Source organism: Rhinoraja longicauda, chromosome 4, assembly GCF_053455715.1.
Source record: "Rhinoraja longicauda isolate Sanriku21f chromosome 4, sRhiLon1.1, whole genome shotgun sequence".
Taxonomy (NCBI): Eukaryota; Metazoa; Chordata; class Chondrichthyes; order Rajiformes; family Arhynchobatidae; genus Rhinoraja; species Rhinoraja longicauda.
In genome coordinates, this window is record NC_135956.1 from 35427759 (window position 1) to 35453427 (window position 25669).

The 25669-nt window shown below is 41.3% G+C and overlaps 1 protein-coding gene and 1 pseudogene across 25 annotated transcripts in view; one reads left to right on the forward strand and one right to left on the reverse strand.

The window, feature by feature from the left end:
- The window catches only part of LOC144592691 (focal adhesion kinase 1), a 359949-nt gene that overhangs the window by 133076 nt on the left and 201204 nt on the right, over positions 1-25669 (reverse strand). For all 25 annotated transcript variants that reach the window (XM_078397517.1, XM_078397532.1, XM_078397534.1 and 22 more), the window contains 4 exons: positions 20197-20337; positions 11037-11114; positions 3135-3242; positions 834-951 (listed from right to left, as the gene is read on the reverse strand). In XM_078397517.1, coding sequence (XP_078253643.1) covers positions 834-951; positions 3135-3242; positions 11037-11114; positions 20197-20337 — 445 coding nt within the window. The remainder of the gene's footprint in view (positions 1-833; positions 952-3134; positions 3243-11036; positions 11115-20196; positions 20338-25669) is intronic.
- Positions 4355-4872, forward strand: LOC144593047 (RNA-binding protein 8A pseudogene; annotated as a pseudogene).

Genomic DNA, 25669 nt, shown 5'->3' on the forward strand with positions numbered 1-25669 from the left:
ACACAGAACTCCAAGTGTGGCCTCACCAACATCTGTTGACATGATAAAGAATATTGAAAATATATATATTTTTAAGAAAATAGAGGTCCCATGTTTCACTTTTAAATATAAACAATTCCATGGTATTATTCAAAGAAAATGAAGTTCTCCCAGATTCTGATATAATTTTCCATTACCTCCTGCTTACATGCAAGACATCGAAGGACAGGAAGTCTGTTAATGGATTAGTGTTACTTGATAAGTGGGAAATAAATATTCTAATTGAAGTCCATTTTGCCCATCAGGTCCATGCCAGCTCCCCACTCCAATCAATCCCATTTCTTTACTCCTTTTCTCTCTGCAAATTCACATGTCCATCGACTCTTCTTTGATTCCTTTGCACCTTACTGGGACATCTTTGCGATGTGAGCGAATTCAGAGCACTTAGAATCATATTTAGTCATGCGAAGAATGTAAACTTAAACAATGCACCGGAGATCAGGCTTAAGCCTAAAACTTTGGAGCGGTAACATAGCACAACTATCTGCTGTGCTAACTTGCACGAGGTTAGCCAGCCTAATATCTGCACTGCATTAACGAATTGAGAAATGTCTGAGCAACATTGTGAATTATCATTTACAAGGGACTAATGTCAGCATAGATTTACTTTGCAAAAGTGACAAATGACTTAGAAATGCATATTTTGACAAGGTGTAGGATATCAATGAGGAGATAATTTGATGTTGTTTTGTTGGATCTAAGCAAGATGGGTGGCAAGGTCTCCAATGACAGACCAATCAGGAAGATAACAGTCCAAGAATACAGCTGTTGGATATCACTTATAGATTGCCTACCTTTCTGGGACCTGATAATAAATGACTGCACAACTCCATTTACAAGGCGGCAATATCCATCTATCAAGTCTGCCATGTTCTCTGCGATGTTCAGCGATGGAGTTGTAATGGTCAAAGGCTGAAAATAAGCGCAAAGTTACTGGTATTGTTTTTTTATTGTCACAAGTGCTGAGATTTCGTGAAAAGTTTTGTTTGTATTCCATCCAATTACATCAGATCATATTACACACGAGCACAATCAAGCTATACAAAAATACAACAGGTAGTGCAGAGATAATATTCCACAGTGCGGAATATAATTAATAGGTTTGTAGCATTATTGTTCCAGATAAAAAGTCCAATATCCGCAATGAGTAGGCTGAAAGACTGAGATTATACCATAGATTATGGGAGAACGGTTCAGTAATCTCATAACAGCGGGGAAGATGCTGTTTGCCAAGTTGGCGGCATGTGCTTTCAAGCTTTTCTATCTCCTGCTTGACGGGACAGGGGAGAAGAGGAATGACCAGGGTGAAAAAGCCACCTGATTCTGTTGAATGCTTTCCCAAGGCAGTGTGAAGTGTAGATGGAAACAATGTTGGGGAATCTGGTTTGTGAGATGGACTGGTCTACATCACAGCTCTCTGCGAGATAGTAAATTGGCATAAGCAATGACATAGCCAGTTTAAAAAAGTAACAACTTTGCAGTGGCATGGCCAATAAACAAATAAACATTACATTGTAAATCTCATCTGCACCCTTTCAAATGTTACCTGGCCTGATTTATTGGGAGAGGGCTGTATACATTGGGACCTTCTGCTTTGGAGCATTTAAGGCTGAAGGGGCAACCTTATTAAAGTATACAAAATCACGAAGATGGATCAAATGAACGGTCACAATCCTTTCTCCAGTAAAAAAAAATCTAAATTAGGGAACATAAATTTAAGAGGGGAGAGATTTAAGAGGATATCAGAGCCAACTTTTTCCACTCAGAGCATAGTTCATATCTGGAATGATCTGACAGAGGAAGCTACTGAAGCAGATACAATTACAACTTTCAAAATATTTTGGACAGGTACAGGAATAGGATGGATTTAGAGGGGTATGGGCCAAATGCAGGCAAATGGGACTGGCCCAGATTGCCAACTTGGTTGACAAGGTCAAATTGGGCTGAAGGGTCTGTTTTCATGCTTTACAGCTCAGTGACTCTCTATGCAACACCAAATAATCTCTAAATGATTTTCACGCATCTAGCTTATAAGGAGCAATTTATATGTACCAGTATGTGGGGCTTAATGTTACTTTAAGAATTCTTTTGCAATAATAATCAGTTCCATATCAAAACACAAGCTAGATCACTTATGTTAGGATTGCCACAGCCAAACCAATAGTGACAAACCAAGAGGTATTATCTTTAGATTTGTCATCTCTTTCAGCCGGAAAGACTAGCTCTGCTGAGGACCAGCTCCACTGCACTCCTTTTTAATCAAGGACTTGGTTTAACAAGAGATCCAAACTGGATCAGATTACATGGGAGAGCTACCCAATTTGAAACTAGTCTTGGTTTCAGGTTTGCACAAGTGCTGTATTTGTACAGCTCTGAACACAAACAGATTTGAAGATGTTCACCATTACATATAGAAAGAAAAATTCCTCTGCTTTAAAAGTTAATGAACTAGAAAGAACAAGCTATATACACCTTAACTTAAAAAACTAAAGAGATAACCAATGATTTCCAGAAAGCTGTCAAAGCTTCATATTGTTGAAAAATCATAAAGTGAATTACCATAGGGAATTAAAGTCAAGAGTAAAACTTCATGAATAGGATCTTTTTGTTTTGGGTAATTTTAGTGACATTTTGGACTGCAATTCCAGAATTTCCTTTGAAATGCTCTAAAAGCAGGAATCATAGCTAGCAGGACTTGGAAATCTTCTGAAAACAATAAAAACTTTTTAATACAGTCATATCTTCATCGTCTATGAATCCTTTCCCCTGTCACTTCAAACTAAGTTATTTTTTTACTTTCCCAATTCTGATGAAGGGTCTCTGAAGTGAAATGTTAACCGTTTCTCTTTCTGCAGATGCTGCCTGATCTGCTGAGGTATTCTGTTTTTATTACTCAATGGCAACTTTTAGCTTCATTGGGAGCATTAATCCAAACTCACTTGAGGATTCACTAAAAATACTATGCGTACTTAAATGTTAATTGTTTGAAGACACCTGCAACCGATAAAGAAATATTTAAAAACACATTGAACCATAGTTTATCAAAATAAGTTCAACACATCTGATGTTCTACATAGATTGGTACTCGATCTTACCTCTGAAGCACCAGCTATTTTTAATTGCAAAGTTCCCTTTCTGTCTTTATCGTCACTGTTTGAATACTGAATTGTCTGCACTTGGTTGAAATTAGCCAGGTGAGTTGGCTGTAAAACAAGAATTTTCTTCAATGAGTAAGAAAAATAAAAGACTAAATTGAGCACCCTCCGCCCCACCCACAAAAAAAATCATATCATAGTAAATGAAATCTCCACATAGCAAAATAATTCATTCATTTTTTTACTCATAATAGAAAACAGGGGGAAATTCAAAAGTAATTACAAGGCGCACGCTGGCACAAAGATAATTTAAGGAGGTTATTTTCCATACGGGACTGACGGATGACGAAACAATGGGTCGACTGGGCTTGTATTCACTGGAATTTAGAAGGATGAGAGGGGATCTTAGAGAAACATTTAAAATTCTTAAGGGATTGGACAGGCTAGATGCAGGTAAAATGTTCCTGATATTGGGGGAGTCCAGAACTAGGGGTCACAGTTTAAGAATAAGGGGTAGGCCATTTAGGACTGAGATGAGGAATATGATTTTACCCAGAGTGTTGTGAATCTGAGGAATTCTCTGCCACAGAAGACAGTGGAGGCCAATTCATTGGATGTTTTCAAGAGATTTAGATATAGCTCTTAAGGAATCAAGGGATATGGGGAAAAAGCAGGAACAGAGTACTGATTTTAGATGATCAGCCATGATCATATTAAATGGCGGTGCTGGCTTGAAGGGCCGAATGGCCTACTCCTGCACCTATTTTTCTATGTATAGATCTGGATAGATGTAATTCTCAGAAGATGTTAAATAAAATATATTAATTAACATAATATACTTCAATTTAACTGCCATGATGCCTATTTGACCAAAATCATAATCATGTACATTCACAAAAATGTGACTCAAATTATAAGTAAATGAACTACAGTGCCCTCCATAATGTTTGGGACAAAGACCCATCATTTATTCATTTGCCTCTGTACCCCACAATTTGAGATTTGTAATAGAAAAAATCACATGTCATTAAAGTGCACATTGTCAGATTTTAATAAAGGTCATTGTTATACATTTTGGTTTCACCATGTAAAAATTACAGCTGTGTTTATACATAGTCCCCCCATTTCAGGGGCACCATAATGTTTGGGACACATGGCTTCACAGGTGTTTGTAATTGCTCAGGTGTGTTTAATTGCCTCCCCAATGCAACGTCACCCATCTTCTGCTGGACCTCCATGAGGCGGGCGGCGAGGACTTTGCCATGGACGACGAAAGTATCCACAAACTGAAGGAGAAGGCGAAGAAGAGAAAGGGGCAAAGATTTGGCTCCGAGGAAGGTGCTCAATCCAGGCTGCGATAAGACTACAACTCCGTGGAGCAAGACGGCGATAAGCCAGGCCCTCAACGCTCGGTGGAGGGGTGGATCCTGTTTGTGACTGGGGTCCACAAGGAAGCCACCAAGGAGGACATCCACGACAAGTTTGCCGAGTACGGTGAGATCAAGAACCAGCACCTCAACCTGGACCGGCGCACCGGCTACCTCAAGGGCTACGCTCTGGTGGAGTACGAGACCTAGGCTACAAGGAGGCACAGGCGGCCATGGTGGGTTTGAACGGTTCAGAGCTGACCAGGCAGCCCATCAGCGTGGACTGGGGCTTCGTCATCCCCCCCCCCCCTCGGAGCAAGAGGTGGAGTGGCCGCAGGAGAAGCCAGAGCCCAGACCGGAAACGTCACTGAGCCTGGACGGACTGACCGGTGGGACGGAGCATTTAGTGCGGGGCCCTCAAAAATGCGGGGCCCATAGCATATGCTACTTTTGCAACTAGGTTAATCCGGCACTGAGTCTTTCCTCCAGTCTTTCCATCACCTTTGGAAACTTTTATTGCTGTTTATCAACATGAGGACCAAAGTTGTGCCAATGAAAGTCAAAGAAGTCATTATGAGACTGAAAAACAAGAATAAAACTGCTTCAAGCAGTCATTGCATGCACAGGATATGCAACAAAATACTAAACCTGACTACTTTCATTTACATGACATTGCTGTGTCCCAAACATTATGGTGCCCTGAAATGGGGGGACTATGTATAAACACTGCTGTAATTTCTACATGGTGAAACCAAAACGTATAAAATTGTCCTTTATTAAAATCTGACAATGTGCACTTTAACCACATGTGATTTTTTATATAACAAATCTCAAATTGTGGAGTACAGAGGCAAATAAATAAATGATGGGTCTGTCCCAAACATTATAGAGGGCACTGAAAATTATGTTTATTGTGAAATTGAGAAAATCTGATAAAGCTGCAATGATCAAAAAAGGAGCTTCTGACACATGCCTCTGTCACAGCAGAAAGATACTAAGCTGTCAGTGCAGAGAAGTTCATTAACAATCCAGAGACCAGAGTTCACTTCTCACTACTGCAGCCATGGAATTTAAATTCAATTAGTAATTTGTAATTTGGAACAAAGGTAAAGCACCCATTCGTCTCAACAACCACGAAAAATCCCAATGGATTGTTGTGAAAATCCACTTGGGTTCCAAAAGAGGAAGATGGATCAAACATTGATTTAAGCACTCAATTCAGAAATGAACAACAAATCTTGAATCTTTCCTTAGGTGGAAAGTGAGACTGTAAATTTGCTTCCAAAATTTGCCTCCATCAAATTCTACAACTTCAGCAGGGATAATGTCTACATCTGAGCTTTGAGTTGCAAGATCACCGTTTTAACATTGTTCTGAGGTGACTGCAAGGCTAGCTCGACCAGTTTGCTGCACGATGCAGACGAGCATCACGTCAAAACCGGTTACAGCTGAACAGTTGTTCAAAGTGTTCTTTTCACCAGGTGCTGACTCCGTCACAATTATTGACGAGCTTTCAGTTCACCAAACACACTTAATCCTCCTATCCCTTTCAGCATTCAAAAATGACAATTTCCTCTGCAGCTCCCAAACTAATTCTTCAATAACCACAAACCCAAAGCATCTGACACCTTGCCAGCCAACTACAGAAGATGAATCACCTCCCTTTTTTTTTAACTCTTCTCTTTCCACCATTCAGAACCCTGAACATATTTTCCAGTGATTCATTAGTAGGTTTCCAATTTAATATACTCTGTTTGTCACAGATGGGTCTGTCTCCTGTACAGCGAGGCAAAGACATCTGGATTGTGCGATAACCCAGTGAAAGTCTTCCGTTAAACCTGAAAGAATGATGTTGTGGTCTCTCATTTTAATCCTACAATACACACTCACTTCTTCTCTTGTCTCCTGTTCTAAGGAATCTTGTTACATTCAATATTTAGCTCAATTTTTGACAGGACTATTGACAATTTCCCTGACACAAAATGATGTTCAACAAATTCAGACAAAACCATTACCAATATTTTTGGACATTAACCCCCTCTAATAATTTTCAGAACCACAAGTCTCATTTTTCATTTTTTATTGTCTTCTTCCAATCTTGCATTGTCATTTAATCTCTTCTGTCACCCACCTATTACATACCTTCCCATTTGTTCAACCAACCATTTCTCATATAATTACTTAAACTGTGTTATATCTCTAATGTTTTCCTGTTCTGTCAAAAGGTATTCAACCTGAAATAAACACTGTCTAATGTGTTGAATATTTCATGGATCATCTGTTTTATTCCTTAAAAATGTATACATTCTCATGAGAAACTAAGGGCGGATGGTATTCTATTAAAAAATAAATGCAATATTCTACTCCATAGTCAAAAAGGCCCAACAGAGGATGTACTTCCTGCGGCAACTGAGGAAACACAATCTGCCACAGGCAATGATGGTCCAATTCTATACTGCTATCATTGAGTCCGTCCTCACCTTCTCCATCATGGTCTGGTTTGGCTCAGCCACCAAGCACAATATCCGGAGGCTGCAACGGATCGATCGCACAGCTGAGAAGGTTGTTGGCTGCAACCTTCCCCCCATTGACGAACTGTACGCTGCAAGGGCCAGGAAGCGAGTGGGCAAGATCATCTCTGACCCCTCTCACCCTGGCCACAAACTCTTTGAAGCACTTCCCTCTGGAAAGCGACTCCGGACTGTCAAAACATCCACAGCCAGACATAAAAACAGCCCACGAGTGATAGTTCTACTCAATAACCAAAGTCTGCAGTCTCTTTTTTGCTCTGGTTTATTTTCACCCACATGTTTAGACCGTAATGGTGTATCCTTATTGTTTTGATGTGTTTATGCATTATTCTTAATTGTTAACTGTATGTTTGGTTGTCATTTGTGAGCGGAGCACCAAGGCACATTCCTTGCATATGCATACTTGGCCAATAAACTTATTCATTCATTCAACAACCTCTACTGCAATCACAATTAAAAGCTGCTGAGCCTGAGAAAAATCAAAGGAATCTACTGAAAGCGATTCCTTTAAAAAGACGGAATTATATTTAAAGTACCATTTTATCACCATAAAACATTCCAAAAGATGGCGCTCCAAGCAAACTCTCATAGTTTTAAATCAAAGCATACATACATTTATATAACATATTTCATGACTTTAGAATATCCTGAAGCACTTTACCAGCCACTTTGTCCACAGGAAGCTCTCACACATAGCAATATTTATATCAGGGCCAAATAATCATTTTAATTTATAAAGCTTGAAGGGCAAGTATGGCACACCACTCTTGCTTTTAAATTAATGCCTTGGAATCATTCTTGTTCAATTGAAGGTAGGCAGAGCATGGTGAAGCATGCTATCAAAAGGATGATATCGCACTACTCAGAATCACATACACAAGAAAAAAATTGTACAATACAGATCTTTTAATATTCTCCAATATCGGCTATGTGTTTACCACTTGGTGCACATATACACACACATACACACTATTGACCAATTTATCATTAATGACCTGCAGCTCACTTTGGTTTCTCATTATTGCTGCTTCACTAGATCAAATTCATGTCAAATGAGTTGAAATTTAGACAACTGATTTGATATCATGTTGGGATAGACATCATGGGCTGAAGGTCCTCTTTCTGTGCAGTACTGTTCTGTGTCCTTGAGACATGAGACCTTTGACGATTAATCAACTTAAACCATTGCTCAGCCTGCAGCTGAAGCAATTCCTTGAATGCATCCTCTCTTGAATCAGTTTATTTGAGCAACTCTGAGGTTCTACTGGCCATACATTAATTAATAATTGATTACTTGGCTAAACCTTGTATATTGTGCTGATTCATTGCATTTGGTTTTATGCAATTAGTTAGAAACCTGAGTGTCACTTCTCCATGGTTAATCCACTGCAAGGTCAGTGCATCATAGGCACAAAGCTCAAGCAAAATGCCAGGTCTTCTTAAAAATATATGTAGGCAATATGTGGCAATCAACCATACCTGCAAATACTACATTTTTGGATAAACAAAGCAAAATACTTGCTTTGAAAAAAACTATTACATCTGCCAATAAGGTAACTAAAGGATCATTTTTCCAGAAATTACCTGAAACACTATTAAAGAATGCAAGACCACAACAGAATGATAAATGAAAGCCTTTCTCAGCAGCCAATTCAATTTGTGTGACATCCACCATTCTTTTAATCATGACATATTCATAATAATTAATACAAATGACTCACCTCCAACAATACAATCTAAACCAAAATAAATAACCATTGGGGAAATTTCATAAAGCCTCTGGGTAATTTCCTCATCGCAGTTGTGCTTAATAAAGGCAAGATGCCACATTTATTTTCAACTCTGAATTAGTTATTGTTAAATATAACAGTAACTTGCACAACAACGCAAAGGAGAGGAGGAAAAAGGCAAATAAACCTCTTGATCTTTAACCGATAACCATATGTGACTATGTGAATGGGCAATAAATGATGACAGGATTGAGTTTGCAGCAGAATAGCCAGCTGAGACTCGGGGCCTGGGCTCACAAAGAAAAAGACAGCTGGACATGGAGCTTGGTACCGTCTGTCCCATAGAGTTGCACTCCATCTGAGCCAACATCTCCAGAAGAAAATGAAAACGATGAAAATACAGGAGTTAAAATGAAAAATAAGGATGAAAACAAGTAATCCAGCAATTCTCACTAGGAGACATAGTGAGAAAATAGAATACCACATCTCAAGAATACTATCTGTATGAAAAAATATTTACCCACATTTTATTTGAAGTTAGATCTTATATTTTTCAAACCTAATGTTCTCAGATTATTCCGCATTCATTCAGCTGGCCTACCTGTTCCTTTTTCAGATTCAGATTAGTTTATGGTCATCTACAGTGCAAATAAATTCCTTGTTTGCATGAAGCTCAGAGGAACCAGTATATGATAATGACAGATACAATAATACCACAACAAAAGCAAAACAGCAAAAGGATGCAATGGTTGTATTGCAATCCCACAAATGTTAATGGTCTGAATTGACTAATCCAAGGTGGTCAAGTGATGTGGGAAAGACAGTTCATTCTCTTATTATCTCTTCCCCTCTACAAGGGGAAATACAGTTCAACTACATAGACTAAGTGAAATCTCCACCATACCTGCATACAGACAACCCTGCTTACGGCTGTTTAGATGGGGAAAATTCACCCTTACATAATTCACGAATCACTGCCAAAACATTTTAGTATGGAATAAACTTTGCCCATACAGAATATGAAAAAATGTAAATAAGCAGACACTAAATTGATTCAATTTGCATTTTTTGATGCATATGCAAACGACGTGGCTTTGGAGTATGGAATATTGCGATACAGACCATTATGTCACATAATCCCTCCATTCCCTAAATGTGGAAGTCTCCTGTATTTAAAGTAGTATTGGTCTAGTTTAAAATATTAAACAGGACACAGAAATAAAGGAATCATTATTTAACAAAAATGTAAAAAACTAGAGCAAAGCAATCAACTAAAAATGTTCACGTATTCTTTTGCATTTAGAACTGTGAGCACTGATCTTAATGGAACATAAAAGATTACATAAAATTATATATAATATGAATAAAAAGACGACATGGTAAGGGAGACATTGAGATGTTACTAACGGGACAAGGTTCAACAAGGGGTCATAGTACAAGAAACAGCCATTTGAAAACTGAGATGTGTAGAAATTTCTTTCAGAGCAATGTATCTCTAGAATTCTTCACTACAGAGGGAAATGAACACCAAATTATTGGAGATACATAAAGAGGAGATAGAAATATTGGGGAATCAAGGACGTTGTGGAACTGGCATAGAAGGCCAATTGACGTCTGGTATAAATCAGCTATTGATTATGTTGAATGTCAGGGGGGGTTTGATAAGTCATGTGGCCTACTCCCGCTCCTATTTTCTTCTTCTTGGTTGTAATACAGTTCTGTCAATTCAAGACATGACAGTCATAGAGTCATACAACATGGAAACAGGTCTATTGGCCCAACTTGCCCATGCCAACCAACATGTCCTGTCTTCACCAGTACCACCTGCCTGCACTTGGCCAATAACCCTCTAAACTATCCCATCCAAGTACCTGTCCAAATATTTCTTAAGTATTATGCTAGTACACCTGCAACTGTGACTGTGATGGGCAAAAACAAGTGGGAGGAGGTATCTCCATCAACTGTCCAGATTACCCCAGTCACATTCTGGAAGTAACTGTCCAAACTCCTTACCCAACTTACCCATGGGAGTAGCTTCAACAAAGGAACTGCAGTAACTTATGGCAAGGGCTCAGCAGAAACTGCTCAAAGGCAATTAGAGATGGGTAAAAACTACTGACATTGTCCTTGACCCTCAAAAACCATAAACAAACGCATAAATTGATAACCATCATTTAACAAAGAAAGTATTAATTTACAATACCAGCAATTTCTATTTGTTGGAAGATAAGGCTATGTAGATTGTTTTGGTACAACAAACAAGATGATACATACCATAGAGCCTTTGTCTGTTAGGTAGCTGATCCCTTCTTCCGGTCCAATTGCCAATTCCACTGAAATTATCCAGCTTGACTTTATAAACAAAACAATTGCAATGATTATTTAATTCTGCTTTAGAGTCATACAGCATGGAAACGGGCTCTTTGGCCCAATTTTGTGTAAATCATGTGTATTACAAAAGAGGGCTCTTCAAATATCCTGAAAAATCATGCATCTACAGAATTGCCGCTTGTTCTTAGTACTTTGCCACCATGGTGGCCGCAGCAATTACTGTTCACTGACAATACATTTCTAGGACAATTAAATCAGTGTGTTCAATTTCAAAATGCACATTATGTATTACCAATCCACAATTCACTTGCCAATATCTGTGGGAATTTTGATGAAGGGCACATTTGAAAAACAAATAACTATTGTTGAAATTTGGTGAAAGCTGCACTGTAAACAAAAATGTACTGCTACTTTTAATTTCAAATGTTTTCACACTTCAAAAATGTCAGATTATATTTTACTATTCATTACTCTGCAATGCCTGATATTTTCACAACATCAATTTATCTTTTTTTTTTCTCTTCATCAACTGAATGTGATATCCTAAAAGTTTCCAAGTCGGTAATGATGAATGGACACCAACTTTTAAAATGAATTAACACAACACTGTCCTCAGCTATTGAGAAATTATTAAAATTTGGCCAAAATTATTATTGCTGAGGTATTATAGATTTATTACAAAGCTTTCAATCCCAAAACACAAATGTCTTGTATCAAACATGTTCTCACATAAAATCAATTTGCTATTAATGTTGTCACAGTTGTCTCAATTTTTCTAAATGCCTTTAAATTGTAAAAAAATATTAGCAATGACATTTTGCTCAGTGTTCAGTTCTGCACACTCAGCTCTTAAGGATAGTGGAGTCAGGGGGTTTGGGGAGAAGGCAGGAACGGGGTACTGATTGAGAATGAACAGCCATGATCACATTGAATGGAGGTGCTGGCTTGAAGGGCCGAATGGCCTACTCCTGCACCTATTGTCTATTGTCTAAATCAGAACACCAGTGGAATTGGAGCTAAAATGGTTTATTATATGTATGAGACGTGTTACTGAATGATAATAATGCTGTGTTGAGAACTTGATGTAAACCACTGCCCTCCCTGCTGCTGCACCAGGAACATGATATAAATCTCTGCCTTCCAGAGCAATGACTTATCTTACAGCTAGCTGTGGAGACATTGCCTGTGAGAGAGAATGGCCACTCAGCACTCTCTCTTGCAAACTTGGCGAGTTTAAATCTTTGCAACGGGTTATCAGCACCTGCGCCATGAGTCGTCAGATTCCCTAGATCCTGCTGGCTCTCTCATTACCTCCTAGATATTTCTCTGTGGTAACAAGCTCAACTGCCAGTGACCACTGTTGAGGTTGTCACCATGAAGACATCCCCAGGCTGGGGAGAACTGTGCAAATATGAAGCAGAGATGGGGCAAATTCCACATCCGACAGGAAGTGAAGTGGGAGACTAGGATCTGTCAGCTCCGAGCAATGGCCCACCCTCACCAAGCCAGAAAGGATACTGCCCTGACCACCATATTTCTGCACCACACGCCCAGCCCTCACAAGCAGGCTCTCCACACTGAATCAGGCAGAATGGATCGCATTACACCAACTAACTAGCAAAGGAGCACGTACAATAGGAGAGACAGGTATTTGCGCCTGGTTCCTGCCAAAGTAATGTAATGCCTATGCAGATATCTTTCTTTAATGTACAGGGTCACACGCACCTGTGAATGTTCAGACTCTATGGCCGAGACCAGCACTATGACAAATCAGACTTTGTGCAGTAGTGTTTCGAAGGGTTCTAGAGTTTACCTGGGCCTCCTCTATTGCCAGAGTGAGGTCACACGCAAACTGGAGGATTATCACCTCATATTTAGTTTGGGTAGCTTACAACCCAACTGTATGAACATTGAATAGTCCAATTTTATGTATCTACATAACTTCCCCTCTCCCTTCATCCCTCCTAAACGTCCCCTCTCTCTCTCCCGTGCCCCACCTCGACCTATTTCTCCCATCCCCCTTCCACCTACGTTTCTTCTTTTTGCTTCACAATTTGCAACGATTGAATCACTTTGTCTCACACCTTCTGTCTTTTCTTTGGCTTAGAAACATAGAAAATAGGTGCAGAAGTAGACCATTCGGCCCTTCGAGCCTGCACCGCCATTCAATATGATCATGGCTGATCATCCACCTCAGTAACCTGTACCTGCCTTCTCTCCATACCCCCTGATCCCTTTAGCCACAAGGGCCACATCTAACTCCTTCTTAAATATAGCCAATGAACTGGCCTCAACTACCTTCTGTGACAGAGAATTCCACAGACTCACCACTCTCTGTGTGAAGAAATGTTTTCTCATCTCGGTCCTAAAAGACTTCCCCCTTATCCTTAAGCTGTGACCCCTGGTTCTGGACTCCCCCAACATCGGGAACAATCATCCCGCATCTAGCCTCTCCAACCCCTTAAGAATTTTATATGTTTCAATAAGATCCCCCCTCAGTCTTCTAAATTCCAGCGAGTATAAGCCTAGTCTATCCAGTCTTTCTTCATATGAAAGTCCTGCCATCCCAGGGATCAATCTGGTGAACCTTCTCTGTACTCCCTCTAAGGCTAGAATGTCTTTCCTCAGATTAGGAGACCAAAACTGTACACAATACGCCAGGTGCGGTCTCACCAAGGCCCTGTACAACTGCAGCAGAACCTCCCTGCTCCTATACTCAAATCCTCTTGCTATGAATGCTAACATACCATTCGCTTTCTTCACTGCCTGCTGCACCTGCACGCTTGCTTTCAATGACTGGTGCACCATGACACCCAGGTCACGTTGCATCTCCCCTTTTCCTAATTGGCCACCATCTGCCTATGACCCCCCCCCCCACACACACACACCTGTATCTATTACCTGCCAGGCTTTATTCTGCCCCTGCTCTTTTCCAGCTTTCTTCAACCCCTCACATTTAGTCTGAAGTATCAGCTATTCATGTTCTCCAGAGATGCTGCCTGATCTGCCATGATACTCCAGCACTGTGTGTCTTCTTTTGTAAACCAGCATCTGCAGTTCCTTGTATCTACATCTACTTAAAGTACGAACTGTACTCTTTTTTTCAAATATATTATCAATTCTGAAGCAAGCAAGGTGACATTTCATCATAGGACAGACTTTAGTAATTTGACATAATCAACATTTCATCCACCGTGGGAATAACTTGCAATATCTTCATTCTCATTCATTAGTGAAATATTTCACTGGATACTTGAGGATTAAAGTGGACCCATTGTCACATTTTATAAATAATTGATGTAGTAATACTACATGCCTTGATTAATTGCACAATGTTAGCCAGTGGAAATTATGTGACTGAATTACAAATGAACAGAATAGTGATGTAGTTGTAAAAATGAAGTTTGCATCCAATAAAATTTCTGCATGACCAACTCATTCTGTCAGCATAAGTTATGATAAAGGATGGGGGATGGGTTGATTGAGAAAGAAAGCATAATGTGGTAGGACAATTGAACAGAATTACTTTAAAGTATCAGGAAATCTGACTCATATTTTGAATAAATAATATTTTTAATAACAGAAGGCATTTTCCAAACAAAGGGTGAAAAATTATATTTGCCCAATAGTTTCAAGAATGTATTTTTTCTACATTTTAACATTACTCTAAAGTGCTCTTCCCAAAGGCATAGTTCCATAGAGTGCTGGCTTACTGACATAAGGCAAAAAAATTAATTGAAGAACTATTAAATCCTGTACTTAACACAGACGGTGGATTCTGGTTCTTCTGGGGTCAAATATATTCTTCATATTGAAACCCCTTTAACTGATTGCAACTATAATATTGCAACTGGTAATCAAGCTGAATGGAATGAGGGAGGTTTGTTTGGAAAGAGATATTTAAGTACCTGAGTAAACTGGTGTTGTTATCATTTTGATTTTTGTGGAATATTAAGTGATGAGTGTGCATGATCAAGAAGAAAATTTAAATCAGACAAAATTTGTGTAGCATAACTGAAAATTGGATAAATTAAACAGATTTGAAAACATGTAACCTAAATAAATAGATTGCATATTTTAAAATATGTTATTAATCTGACAGAGATTATCTGGAAAACCTACTTGATATATATGATACTAATTCTTTCTACAAAGACTGCTGATCCATAAATTAAACTGTCAAGTATGCTTTCAATGTTTAATGTATTTTCAATTATACATTATTGGAAGGATTCAGCAAATGGTATGGACAAAATATGAACATTGAACTCTATTGTATGGACAAACAATTAACATTTTTAATGCAAAAAAAATTCTTATATCGTAACTTCATTTAGGGGCAACTTGTTAAATGGGAAAGAATCAGAAAAGCATTCCAAACTGAAGCTGAAACTGCAAAAAAAGCACAAGGAATAAAAAAATCCCACAAACCTGAATGTATAATTAACCATAGAAATTGCAAGGCTGTGATCATTGCACCACCAAATCAATCCACTGCTACATTCAGTATTTTCATCCATATCAGTGTAATATAAAATAAAATAATTCTCAGAGCATGAACAAACTACTGGAGAAACTCAGCAGGTCAGGCAACATTTGTGGAGGGATCTTCTTCAAGATTGGAACAGAGGGGAGATTGCTGGTAGGAGATGTAAGGGCTCAAATTCAGCGTAGCCACGTGGGTTTTATTGCAGGGGTGTTAAAAAGGTGTAAAAGCTCCAGCTCGATTATGTTGCCAGGACATCCTGTTTATGGCTAAGGGTATCCTTTGATATGGGCAACTGGCTTTAAGGCTTTGATGGTTAGCCATCCTTTGAAGTGTTAAGAAGAACAACTTGCCATACGGACTGCCCTCTGACCCAAGAAAGAAGAGGTCACGATGGACACAACGGACACGGAGGTCCCGAAAGACACAAAGATTTATAGGACATTGTAAAGCTTGCCATATAAGGTAGCAACAGGAAATGTGCTGACACATGTATTTCGGGTATAAATATGTGTAATTGTTAGCATTCGGGAAGAGAGACTACACTAGCTTCCTAAGCGTTTCTAAACGCTTCGGTTTCTAGACTCTCTCCCACCTGGGTGAGTAGAATAAAGAGGTTAAACGAATTCGGTTGTCTGCCTGTTTTTTCTAATAGGCCACAGACTACAACATTTGGCGTAGTCGGCAGGATCTCTTTGGCACCGTCAACCACGAACGACTAAGCGGCATCGGTGGCTGAAACACGTCCGCAGGGGACAGAGTGCACTTCTCGACCGTTGTTCGAGACCCCGGACGTTGACGTTTTTCAGACACTGAAGTCCCTCGTTTGGGGTTGATTTCGTGTTCAACTGAGATTCACAGACGAACCGATAAGGAAAAGGATAAGGATAAGGTTCCGGATTTGGAAGGTAAGGGGCGGTCACTCTTGTCATTGTCTTGGTCTGGGTGCAATTAATATTTATTGGTAATATTTATTGGTAGTATTTATTGATAACATATTTTCGGATAATTGGCAATCAGACATATGGGACAGTCTTTGGATAAGAGTGATGGCGGTGCCCCGGTACAACACATGTGTTATTTATTTATTTGCTTCGTTAATGAAAAGATTGGGAAACGAGGCCTGGCCAGTAGGAGGTACATGGAATGTAGAGACTATCAAAGAGGGGGTGCAGAAGCGCCATCAGGAGTCAAGGGAGCGAAGTTGGAGGGAAAATGAAGGTGTATGATCTAAGACTTGACCGTGCTACCCGAGCTCGAGGTGAATTTTAAACCGGTACCAAAGGGATATATCCCGCACAACAACAAAAGTCAGAATCCGAACCACTGGAGTATATAGCGGCTTTATTAGGTAATCAGGAGTCCAGGGTGACGAGGAACCCTGGACGTGTCCGAGCCCCACAGGCAGAGCCACCGGTTGCGGTGGTGCCAGTCCCGGTTCTACCCTCCCCGTCAGGATATTGGGGACTACCCCCCAATAATGAGGCAGCATCAGGGAATATGGATAGGTCCCAGACAAAGGGTTAAGTTGCGCCACGAGTAAGAATCCGCACGATCGGCGCTAGAGATTGAGGATGCTGCCCACCCTCGCCTTTTTCAGTACACCTCATGCTGCCCAGCAGGCTGAATTATTTGCCCTCACGCGGGCCTGCCACCTTTGCGTTGACCAATGTGCTAATATTTACACCGACTCACGATATGCCTTTGGGGTTGCACATGATTTTGGTACCCTGTGGCAGCACAGGGGCTTTTTGACTGCAGCAGGCACTCCTATTAAAAATGTCCTGTTTTTCCGAAATCTACTAGCGAGTTTAACACTCCCGAAAAACCTTGGCTGTCATTAAATGTAATTCGCATACATCTGTCAAGGATCCCATTTCTTTCGGGAATGCATTGGCTGACACATTGGCATGCACAGTGGCCTTGACCCCTACCATTTTAGTTTCTTCAGGCGAACAACAGCAGTTTTCTGCAACTACCGCAATGCCCAGTGTTTCTGAATTCTGCCAGCTTCAGGGGGACGCCCCCGAGGCTGAGAGACACCAGTGGAGCCAGGATGGGTGTTCCCCTTGCGAATCTGACTTGCTTTGGGTTACTGCCTCTGGCAAAGTTTGTGTCCCTAACGCGCTTTTACCTGTTTTGTTGTATTATGTGCACTCTCTTACCTATGCTGGTAAGAGGGGAATGTTGGATGTAATAAATGCTACATACATTGGGGTTTACAAATTGATTTTATTGAATTGCCACGTGTATATAGTTATAAGTATTGCTTAGTTATTGTTGATGTGTTTAGCTGATGGATTGATTTTGCTATTGATGTTGCTATTTACCTATTGTTACTCCTGCTATTAGGGGAAGTGCACTCAAGAATTATATGGTATTGTGGTCAATCTGTATTTACTCCATGACATTTATGTAAAGACGATCAGATGATGTGCAGAGGAGACAAAGGCACAATACCCTGGAAGGCAGAAGGAATAGGACCCTGCTCAGGATAGTTTAATGGTTTAATAAGACCAGAGCTAAACAATTGAGAGACCAAGCCTATTGGGTTGTACCCTGTGGACATGCTTTGTGCCAGCTTAATTTCCAATGCCTGACAGATGAATTTAGTTTTCCATGTAAGAAGCAGCAGCTGTATCAGGGTCGATGTAGACGAACTCGAGGGTTACATCAGTCGTCCCGACGAGAGGAGATGAGGGGAAGAATAGACTGGGAAAAATTGGAGGTTACATGGGAATTTTGTTTTTGTCTTTCAGTCCAGGTATTTTTAAATTCATGTTACAAGTTGACAAAGCTTTTAATCAGGCGTAGCAACGTCATGGTGAACTATTTTATGGATAACACCTTTCCTTACTCCTATTCCGTGCACGCTTTACTATTGACTTATTTACTGCCTAGTATTGAGAGCGATAACCATTTGCTCGGAGGGTTCTTTTTGAATCACTCACAGAGCCCTGGCTCCAATAATTGGTGTACGGATTATGATAACCGAACAGATGACTGTGGATTTCAATGTTTTAATGGGTGGTCCTTGAGACCCTATCTTAATCAAACACAAGAGAATTGGCCCCGGATACAAGTTAATTCTCCTCATGACTCTCCAGAAACACCAATAAATACAACTTGTTTCTGTAGAATGGGATCTAGACCAAATGAAGTTGGTCTGTCTGTGGGATTCAGCACATGCACCCATATCAGTACTGCAGTTCCCCCAAGACCTCTTAATGGGACTTACTTAAAATGTGGGAGCTGAGCATATGTCTGGTTACCAGGACTTTCGCCACAGTATGATCAGGGATCTTATGAGACCTGGACAGGGTGCTGTTATCTAGCTTTTGTGATCCCACCTTTACGAATCATAAATCATCCTCTGCAGCATCCAGAGTGGAGCTCTAATCGAGCTGTATCGGAGTTTGAGGGGTTTTGGTGGCTAATATTCCCAAGATGGGGAACCGCTCGGGCGGGAACTGAAATTTGAAACTTAGCTAGTGCCCTGGAACAATTAGCAAATTGTACCGCTGAGGTTATAGAAAGAGCATTTAGCGTTTGAGCCCTCTGAGGGGGTGTTGTGAACTGTTTTTGTATGTGCTGTTATGTTTGTGTGCCATTGTATGTTTGTTCTTAGTACCTGAACTGATGTACAGCGCTTTGGTCAATGTGGGTTGTTTTTAGATGTGTTATACAAATAAAATTGACTTGACTTGACTAAGAAAATAGGGGCAGATTTAGCCCAAGATCGAATTAATGCTTCAGGATGGGATTGGTTTGGTTTAGGATATGTGTGGGGGCCGATTCTCCATTATGGCAGTATCATTGCGTTAATTGTTGTGATTCTGTTAATCTGTTATTGTTTCGGTCCATGTATATGCCAAATATTTGTCAATCAACCACTTTAAAAGACTGTGATTATAGTATAATCAAAGAGGGGATGTAAGGGCTCAAATTCAGCGTAGCCACGTGGGTTTTATTGCAGGGGTGTTAAAAAGGTGTAAAAGCTCCAGCTCGATTATGTTGCCAGGACATCCTGTTTATGGCTAAGGGTATCCTTTGATATGGGCAACTGGCTTTAAGGCTTTGATGGTTAGCCATCCTTTGAAGTGTTAAGAAGAACAACTTGCCATATGGACTGCCCTCTGTTCCCAAGAAAGAAGAGGTCACGATGGACACAACGGACACGGAGGTCCCGAAAGACACAAAGATTTATAGGACATTGTAAAACTTGCCATATAAGGTAGCAACAGGAAATGTACTGACACATGTATTTCGGGTATAAATATGTGTAATTGTTAGCATTCGGGAAGAGAGACTACACTAGCTTCCTAAGCGTTTCTAAACGCTTTGGTTTCTAGACTCTCTCCCACCTGGGTGAGTAGAATAAAGAGGTTAAACGAATTCGGTTGTCTGCCTGTTTTTTCTAATATGCCACAGACTACAACAGAGATACCAGTAATCTCCCCTCTACTCCAATCTTAAAGGATTCAGACTTGAAATGTGCCTGTCCATTTCCCTCCACAGATACTGCTTAAACTGTTAAAATCTACTGTTTGTATTTGGCTCAAGATTTCAGCAGCTGCCATCTCATGGCTCAACCATAGTTTTCAGTACAAAGCTTACCCCGAGGGCACATTTGAAGCATTCCTTGTCAAATCTATAAACGGGAGATAGAATTTCAAAGAACTTCAGAACACTTTGCTCTTCATTCAAATTGGCAAACTGGCGAAAAGACTGCTGTATCAACTTCCTCAGTGTTTTTGCCTGATGAAGAAAGATGAATTAATGATTTTTTGGATGAAAATATACATCCATGCATCCAGTTGAAAAACACAACTGTTAATAAATATAACTTTATCTTAAATATTGTTATTAATAAGCCCTGGTTTTCCAGTTCATTAATGAGAGCTACTGCTTTAATAATTTCTTTACGAGTTTATAAAAATAATTACCAATGAATTACTGGTTTTACTGATTGATTTTCCATGAGCAAAGCAGTAGCTTTCAGTTACAATCTTATTCAAGAGAAAATGGAAATTCACCATAAAGCAAAGCAATTGAAAGACGTTTCACTTCAGATGCAGGCAAATTAATTACCAACCTCAAAGTGCTGTTACGATTTTTGAATTGTATAACCACAAAATCTTTATAAATATTATTTTTCAGGATTACATTTTTAGCATGGTGATATGAATAAGTATCAGAAGAAAAGCAGCAAGAACAACAATGCTGAATTAAAAGCACAATTATGAAAAATAACTGGCGTTATTAATAAAGGCTAGCAGTACTCGGCACAACTGCAAAGTCTACTACCTTTGCAAAGAAACGGACACCTTTGATAACTGATTGGCACAGGAAGATAGGGGAAATAAAAACTTTTGGATTGAGATCTTTCATAACTGGAAAATGCAATTCAAGAGATCCCTTAATTATGCATTTCTGATTTTCTTCGATCCCACATTAATAATAATAATAATAATACATTACATTTATATAGCGCTTTTCATATACTCAAAGACGCTTTACAGGGATTTAGAGAACATAGGGAAGTGAATAAATAGATAAATAAGTAAACGAATAGAGAAAGGAGACAGAAGGTGGGGTGACCTTCAGTGGTTGAAGGCAGTACTGAACAGGTGAGACTTCAGTGATGTTTTGAATGTGGTGAGTGTGGAGGAGTCTCTGACGGTTTGAGGTAGTGAGTTCCATAGGGTGGGAGCAGCGATGGAGAAAGCCCTGTCCCCCCAGGATCTGAGTTTGGTCCGGATGTGGGGGGATAGGAGATTGGCAGCAGCAGAGCGGAGGGTGCAGGTGGGAGTGTGCCTGTGGAGGAGGTCGGTCAGGTAGGATGGGGCCAGGTTATGGAGGGCTTTGTAGGTCATGAGGAGGATTTTGTACTGGATTCTCTGGGGGATGGGGAGCCAGTGGAGTTTGTAAAGGACGGGGGTGATATGGTCACGGATCGGGGTGTGGGTGAGTAGACGGGCAGCGGAGTTTTGAATGTATTGAAGTTTACTGATGATTTTTGAGGGTGCGCCATAGAGGAGGCTGTTGCAGTAGTCCAGACGGGATGTGATGAAGGCGTGGATGAGTGTTTCTGCAGCTGTGGAGGAGAGGCATGGACGGAGACGGGCAATGTTTTTGAGGTGGAAGAAGGCTGTCTTTGTGATGTGTTTGATGTGTTTGTCGAAGGAGAGGGTTTGATCAAAGATGATTCCAAGATTCCGGATGTGAGGGGAGGTGGATACTGGGAGACCATCAATATTGAGGATGAAGTTTTGGGTGGATTTGGTGAGCGTTTTTGGACCAATGATGATGATTTCAGATTTGTTGCAGTTGAGTTTGAGGAAATTTGATTGAAGCCAAGATTTTATTTCAGTGATGCAGTTTGTCAGTGTAGAGTGTGTGGTGGTGGAGATTGACTTGGTGGAGATGAGGAGCTGGATATCATCGGCGAAGCAGTGGAAGTTGAGACCATGACGACGGATTAATTGACCAAGGGGGAACAGGTAGAGGATGAAGAGGAGGGGGCCAAGGACTGAGCCTTGGGGGACATCTTGGGGGAGGGGAGCGGTGGGGGATTTACAGTTGTTAATGGAGATGAACTGGTGCCTGTCAGAGAGGTAAGATTTGAACCAGGATAGGGCTGTGCCGGTGATGTTAAAGCAGGTTTCAAGTCGGGTGAGGAGAATGGAGTGATTTATGGTGTCAAATGCGGCGCTGAGGTCAAGTTGGATGAGGATGTTGAGGTTGCCAGCGTCGGAGGAGAGGAAAAGGTCGTTTGTGATTTTGAGGAGCGCAGTTTCAGTACAGTGGTTGGAGCGGAATCCGGATTGGAAAGTTTCATACAGGTTATTGGTAGAGAGGTGGAATTTGAGTTGGGAAGCTACAGCACGTTCCAAAACTTTGGACAGAAAGGGTAGGTTGGAGATTGGTCTGAAGTTGTTTGGGGTGTCAGGGTTGAGACCAGGTTTTTTCAGAATGGGGGTAACAGTAGCGATTTTGAGGGATGGCGGGACGATGCCAGTGGACAGGGAGGAGTTTATTGTTGCTGTGATAAGTGGAGAGAGAGCAGGAAGGCAGGCCATGACAAAGCTGGAGGGGATGGGGTCCAGAGAGCAGGTGGCAGTTTTTATTCCTGTGAAGAGGTCAGAGAGGTCGGTGGTGGAGACTGGGGAGAACTGAGGCAGGGGTTGACAGGATAAGGGGGGGCAGGTGGTTTGAGGGGGAGCAGGTGCATTGGTGGTTAAGGTGCTGTAGATGTTGTCTATTTTGCTTTGGAAGAATGAAAGGAAAGTGGTGCATTTGTCAACTGTGAATGATTGGGAGATGGTGTCCAGGGGGCTGAGGAGTTTGTATATTGTAGAGAAGAGTGTTTTTGGGTTTCCGGAGCCAGAGTGAATTATTTGAGAGTAGTAGGTGGAGTGGGCACGGGAGAGGGCATCTTTGTAGTGCTGCAGGTGGTCTTTGTAGGCTTGGGAGTGAATTGTGAGACCTGTTTTGTTGCGGAGTCTTTCAAGTTGGCGGGCATGAGTTTTCATCATGCGGAGTTCAGGGGTAAACCAGGGAGCAGAGTGGGTGAAGGAAACTGTTTTGGTTTTTATAGGTGCAAGCTGGTTGAGGGAGGAGGAGAGAGTGTGGTTGTAGTAGTCAGTGAGGTCAGAGGGGCTGTGGAGGTCAACGAAAGGAGAGGTGGACATTATTTCAGAGAGGGAGGATGAGAGCGAGGTAGGTGAAACAGAGTTCAGCTTACGGAAGTTGATTTTGCGTTTTTGCCTTGGAGCTGGGGATGTTGACAGACATGGTGATGGCTAAGTGATCAGAGAGGGTGGGGTCGGAGCCAGAGAGGTGATGTAGATTTAGTCCAGTGGAGCAGACAAGGTCCAGAATGTGCCCACGGTTATGGGTGGGAAAATTGACGTGTTGAGTGAGGTTAAAGCAGTTGAGTATTTCAGTGAAGTCAGCGGTTATTGTGGAGTCAGTGGAGTCCATATGGATGTTGAAATCACCGAGGAGGAGGATTGAGGGGGAGAGAGAACAGAACTGGGTCAGAAAGTCAGAGAAGTCAGAAAGGAATGATGGGTGTGGTTTGGGAGGGCGGTAGACAACTGCCATGACTAATTGTGTGTGGCCAGAGAGTTTGAAAGCCAGGTGTTCAAATGAAGGAGCAGATGAGATGGAGATGAGGCTGATCTTGAAGTCCTGTCGGTGAATTACGGCAATCCCACCACCTCGGCCTTCCGAGCGTGGTTTATAGATGTAGGAGTATCCGTTGGGTGTAGTGAGGTCGCTGTGAAAACGGAGAGGATGAGACGGAGCTTCTTCCCACAGGCCATCAGGACTGTCAACTTTTATAACCCCAGAGACTAAATTTTTGTCGACACTTTTTGTGCTATGTTTAGTAACTTATAAACTTTATTTATATGCTGTAACTGTAATTCTTTTTGTGCACAACCCGCAGGCATTGCCACTTTCATTTCACTGCACATCGAGTATGTGTATGTGACAAATAAATTTGACTTGACTTGACTTGACTCCAGAGGTTGTTGCCAGGTTTCTGTCAGACAGAGGAAGTCCAGTTTATTTTCCAGGATGAAGTCATTCAGAATGTGGCTTTTATTGTTGAGGGACCGGATATTGAACAGAGTGAGCTTCATGTTGCTTTGTGTGGTGTGGATGGACACGGGTGATTTAGCCAGGGCTTTTAGACAGGGGGCACGCTCGTGTGCGTTATTGTGATGATGTAATGGACGAGTGGAGGTCCGATCAGCTGACCAGAGTGCAGGGATGGAGTGACCGGTCTGGGAGTAAACAACCTTGCGACCGGAGCCTCTGTGGATGTATCTGGGTCGTCGTAGAAGTCCGAGGTTGATGATGGCAGAGATGCATGGCGGAGTGGAGTGGTTGTTGAGCTGGAGCAGCCTCGCAGCGAAGTATTTCAGTGCCATGCCAGGCAGGAGCGAAGGAGCATAGAGCCCGGAGAAGTTAGCCGGCTACCGCGGGCTAGCAGATCAAAACGTCACAACAGGCACAACAGGCTGATCCAGAGCAGGGCCTATGAGGAGGACCGAGGAAGCTGAGCAGCCTGAGGGTTAATAGGGAGCTGAGGACGTGCAGGCAGAGGAGGTAGCCGGGCAGCTGTTAGCGTTAGCAACTAGCGAGTAACCTGCAACTCGATGACTGCAGCGGTGGCTAGCAGGGAGCTAGCTAGCTAGCTATCCAGGTAACCCACAGGGGAGCAGTCCAAGCCAGCAGAGACAGGAGCACAGACAGGAGTGAGAAGTCCAAGGGTGCGGAGGCAGCGGTGGAAGAGCTGGGAAGATGATACCAGGAGGGTCAAGCAGAAGGATTAGTCCAAGCAGAAGGATTTATGCAAACAGAGAAAATCTTTCCAAAAACAGCAAAATTAATACAAACAGAGAAGTGGTGAGAAGCGGCGAACAAACAACGCCAGCGTCCTCTCACGTCACTTCCGGTCACATTGGTGACTGCATAGGCCATTTTCTGATTCATATTAGCTAATTGTTATATACACTAGAGAACAATGAATTTCCTTGTTCACATGAAGTTCTCAGAATAAATGGTATGCAAACAAGAGTGATAAATACTGCAACAAGTAAACAACAGGATGGTGCAAGATTGCAGAGCCAGTTGATTGCGCACAGTTTCAGAACCCGTCGAGGGACTCTATCCAGGTCAGCCAGTTTAGTGTTGTCACAAGTACCGAGGTACAGTGAAAAGGTCTTGTTTGCGTGCTAACCAATCTAAAGACTGTACATGAATAAAATCAAGCCGACAACAGATTAAGGGTAAAGGTACAAGTTTAGTGCAAGATACAATATTGAAGTCCCTCTTGAAAGCAGATCAGACTTCTGCCACTGATATGTATCAGATAGAGCCAGCAGGAGATGGGGGATGCACCTTGTTTGAAATTGGTTTGCCTCTTCAAAATGGTAAAAGGCATGAGCTCATTCTGTAGCGATGCATTAATGCCAGCATTCAGTGCGAGTTCATTCATGTTTTCTGGTTAGGGTAAACCCAAAATGTCTTTGTCAGAATGGAGTTATCAATGCATTTCGTGAAGAAGCTAGTGATG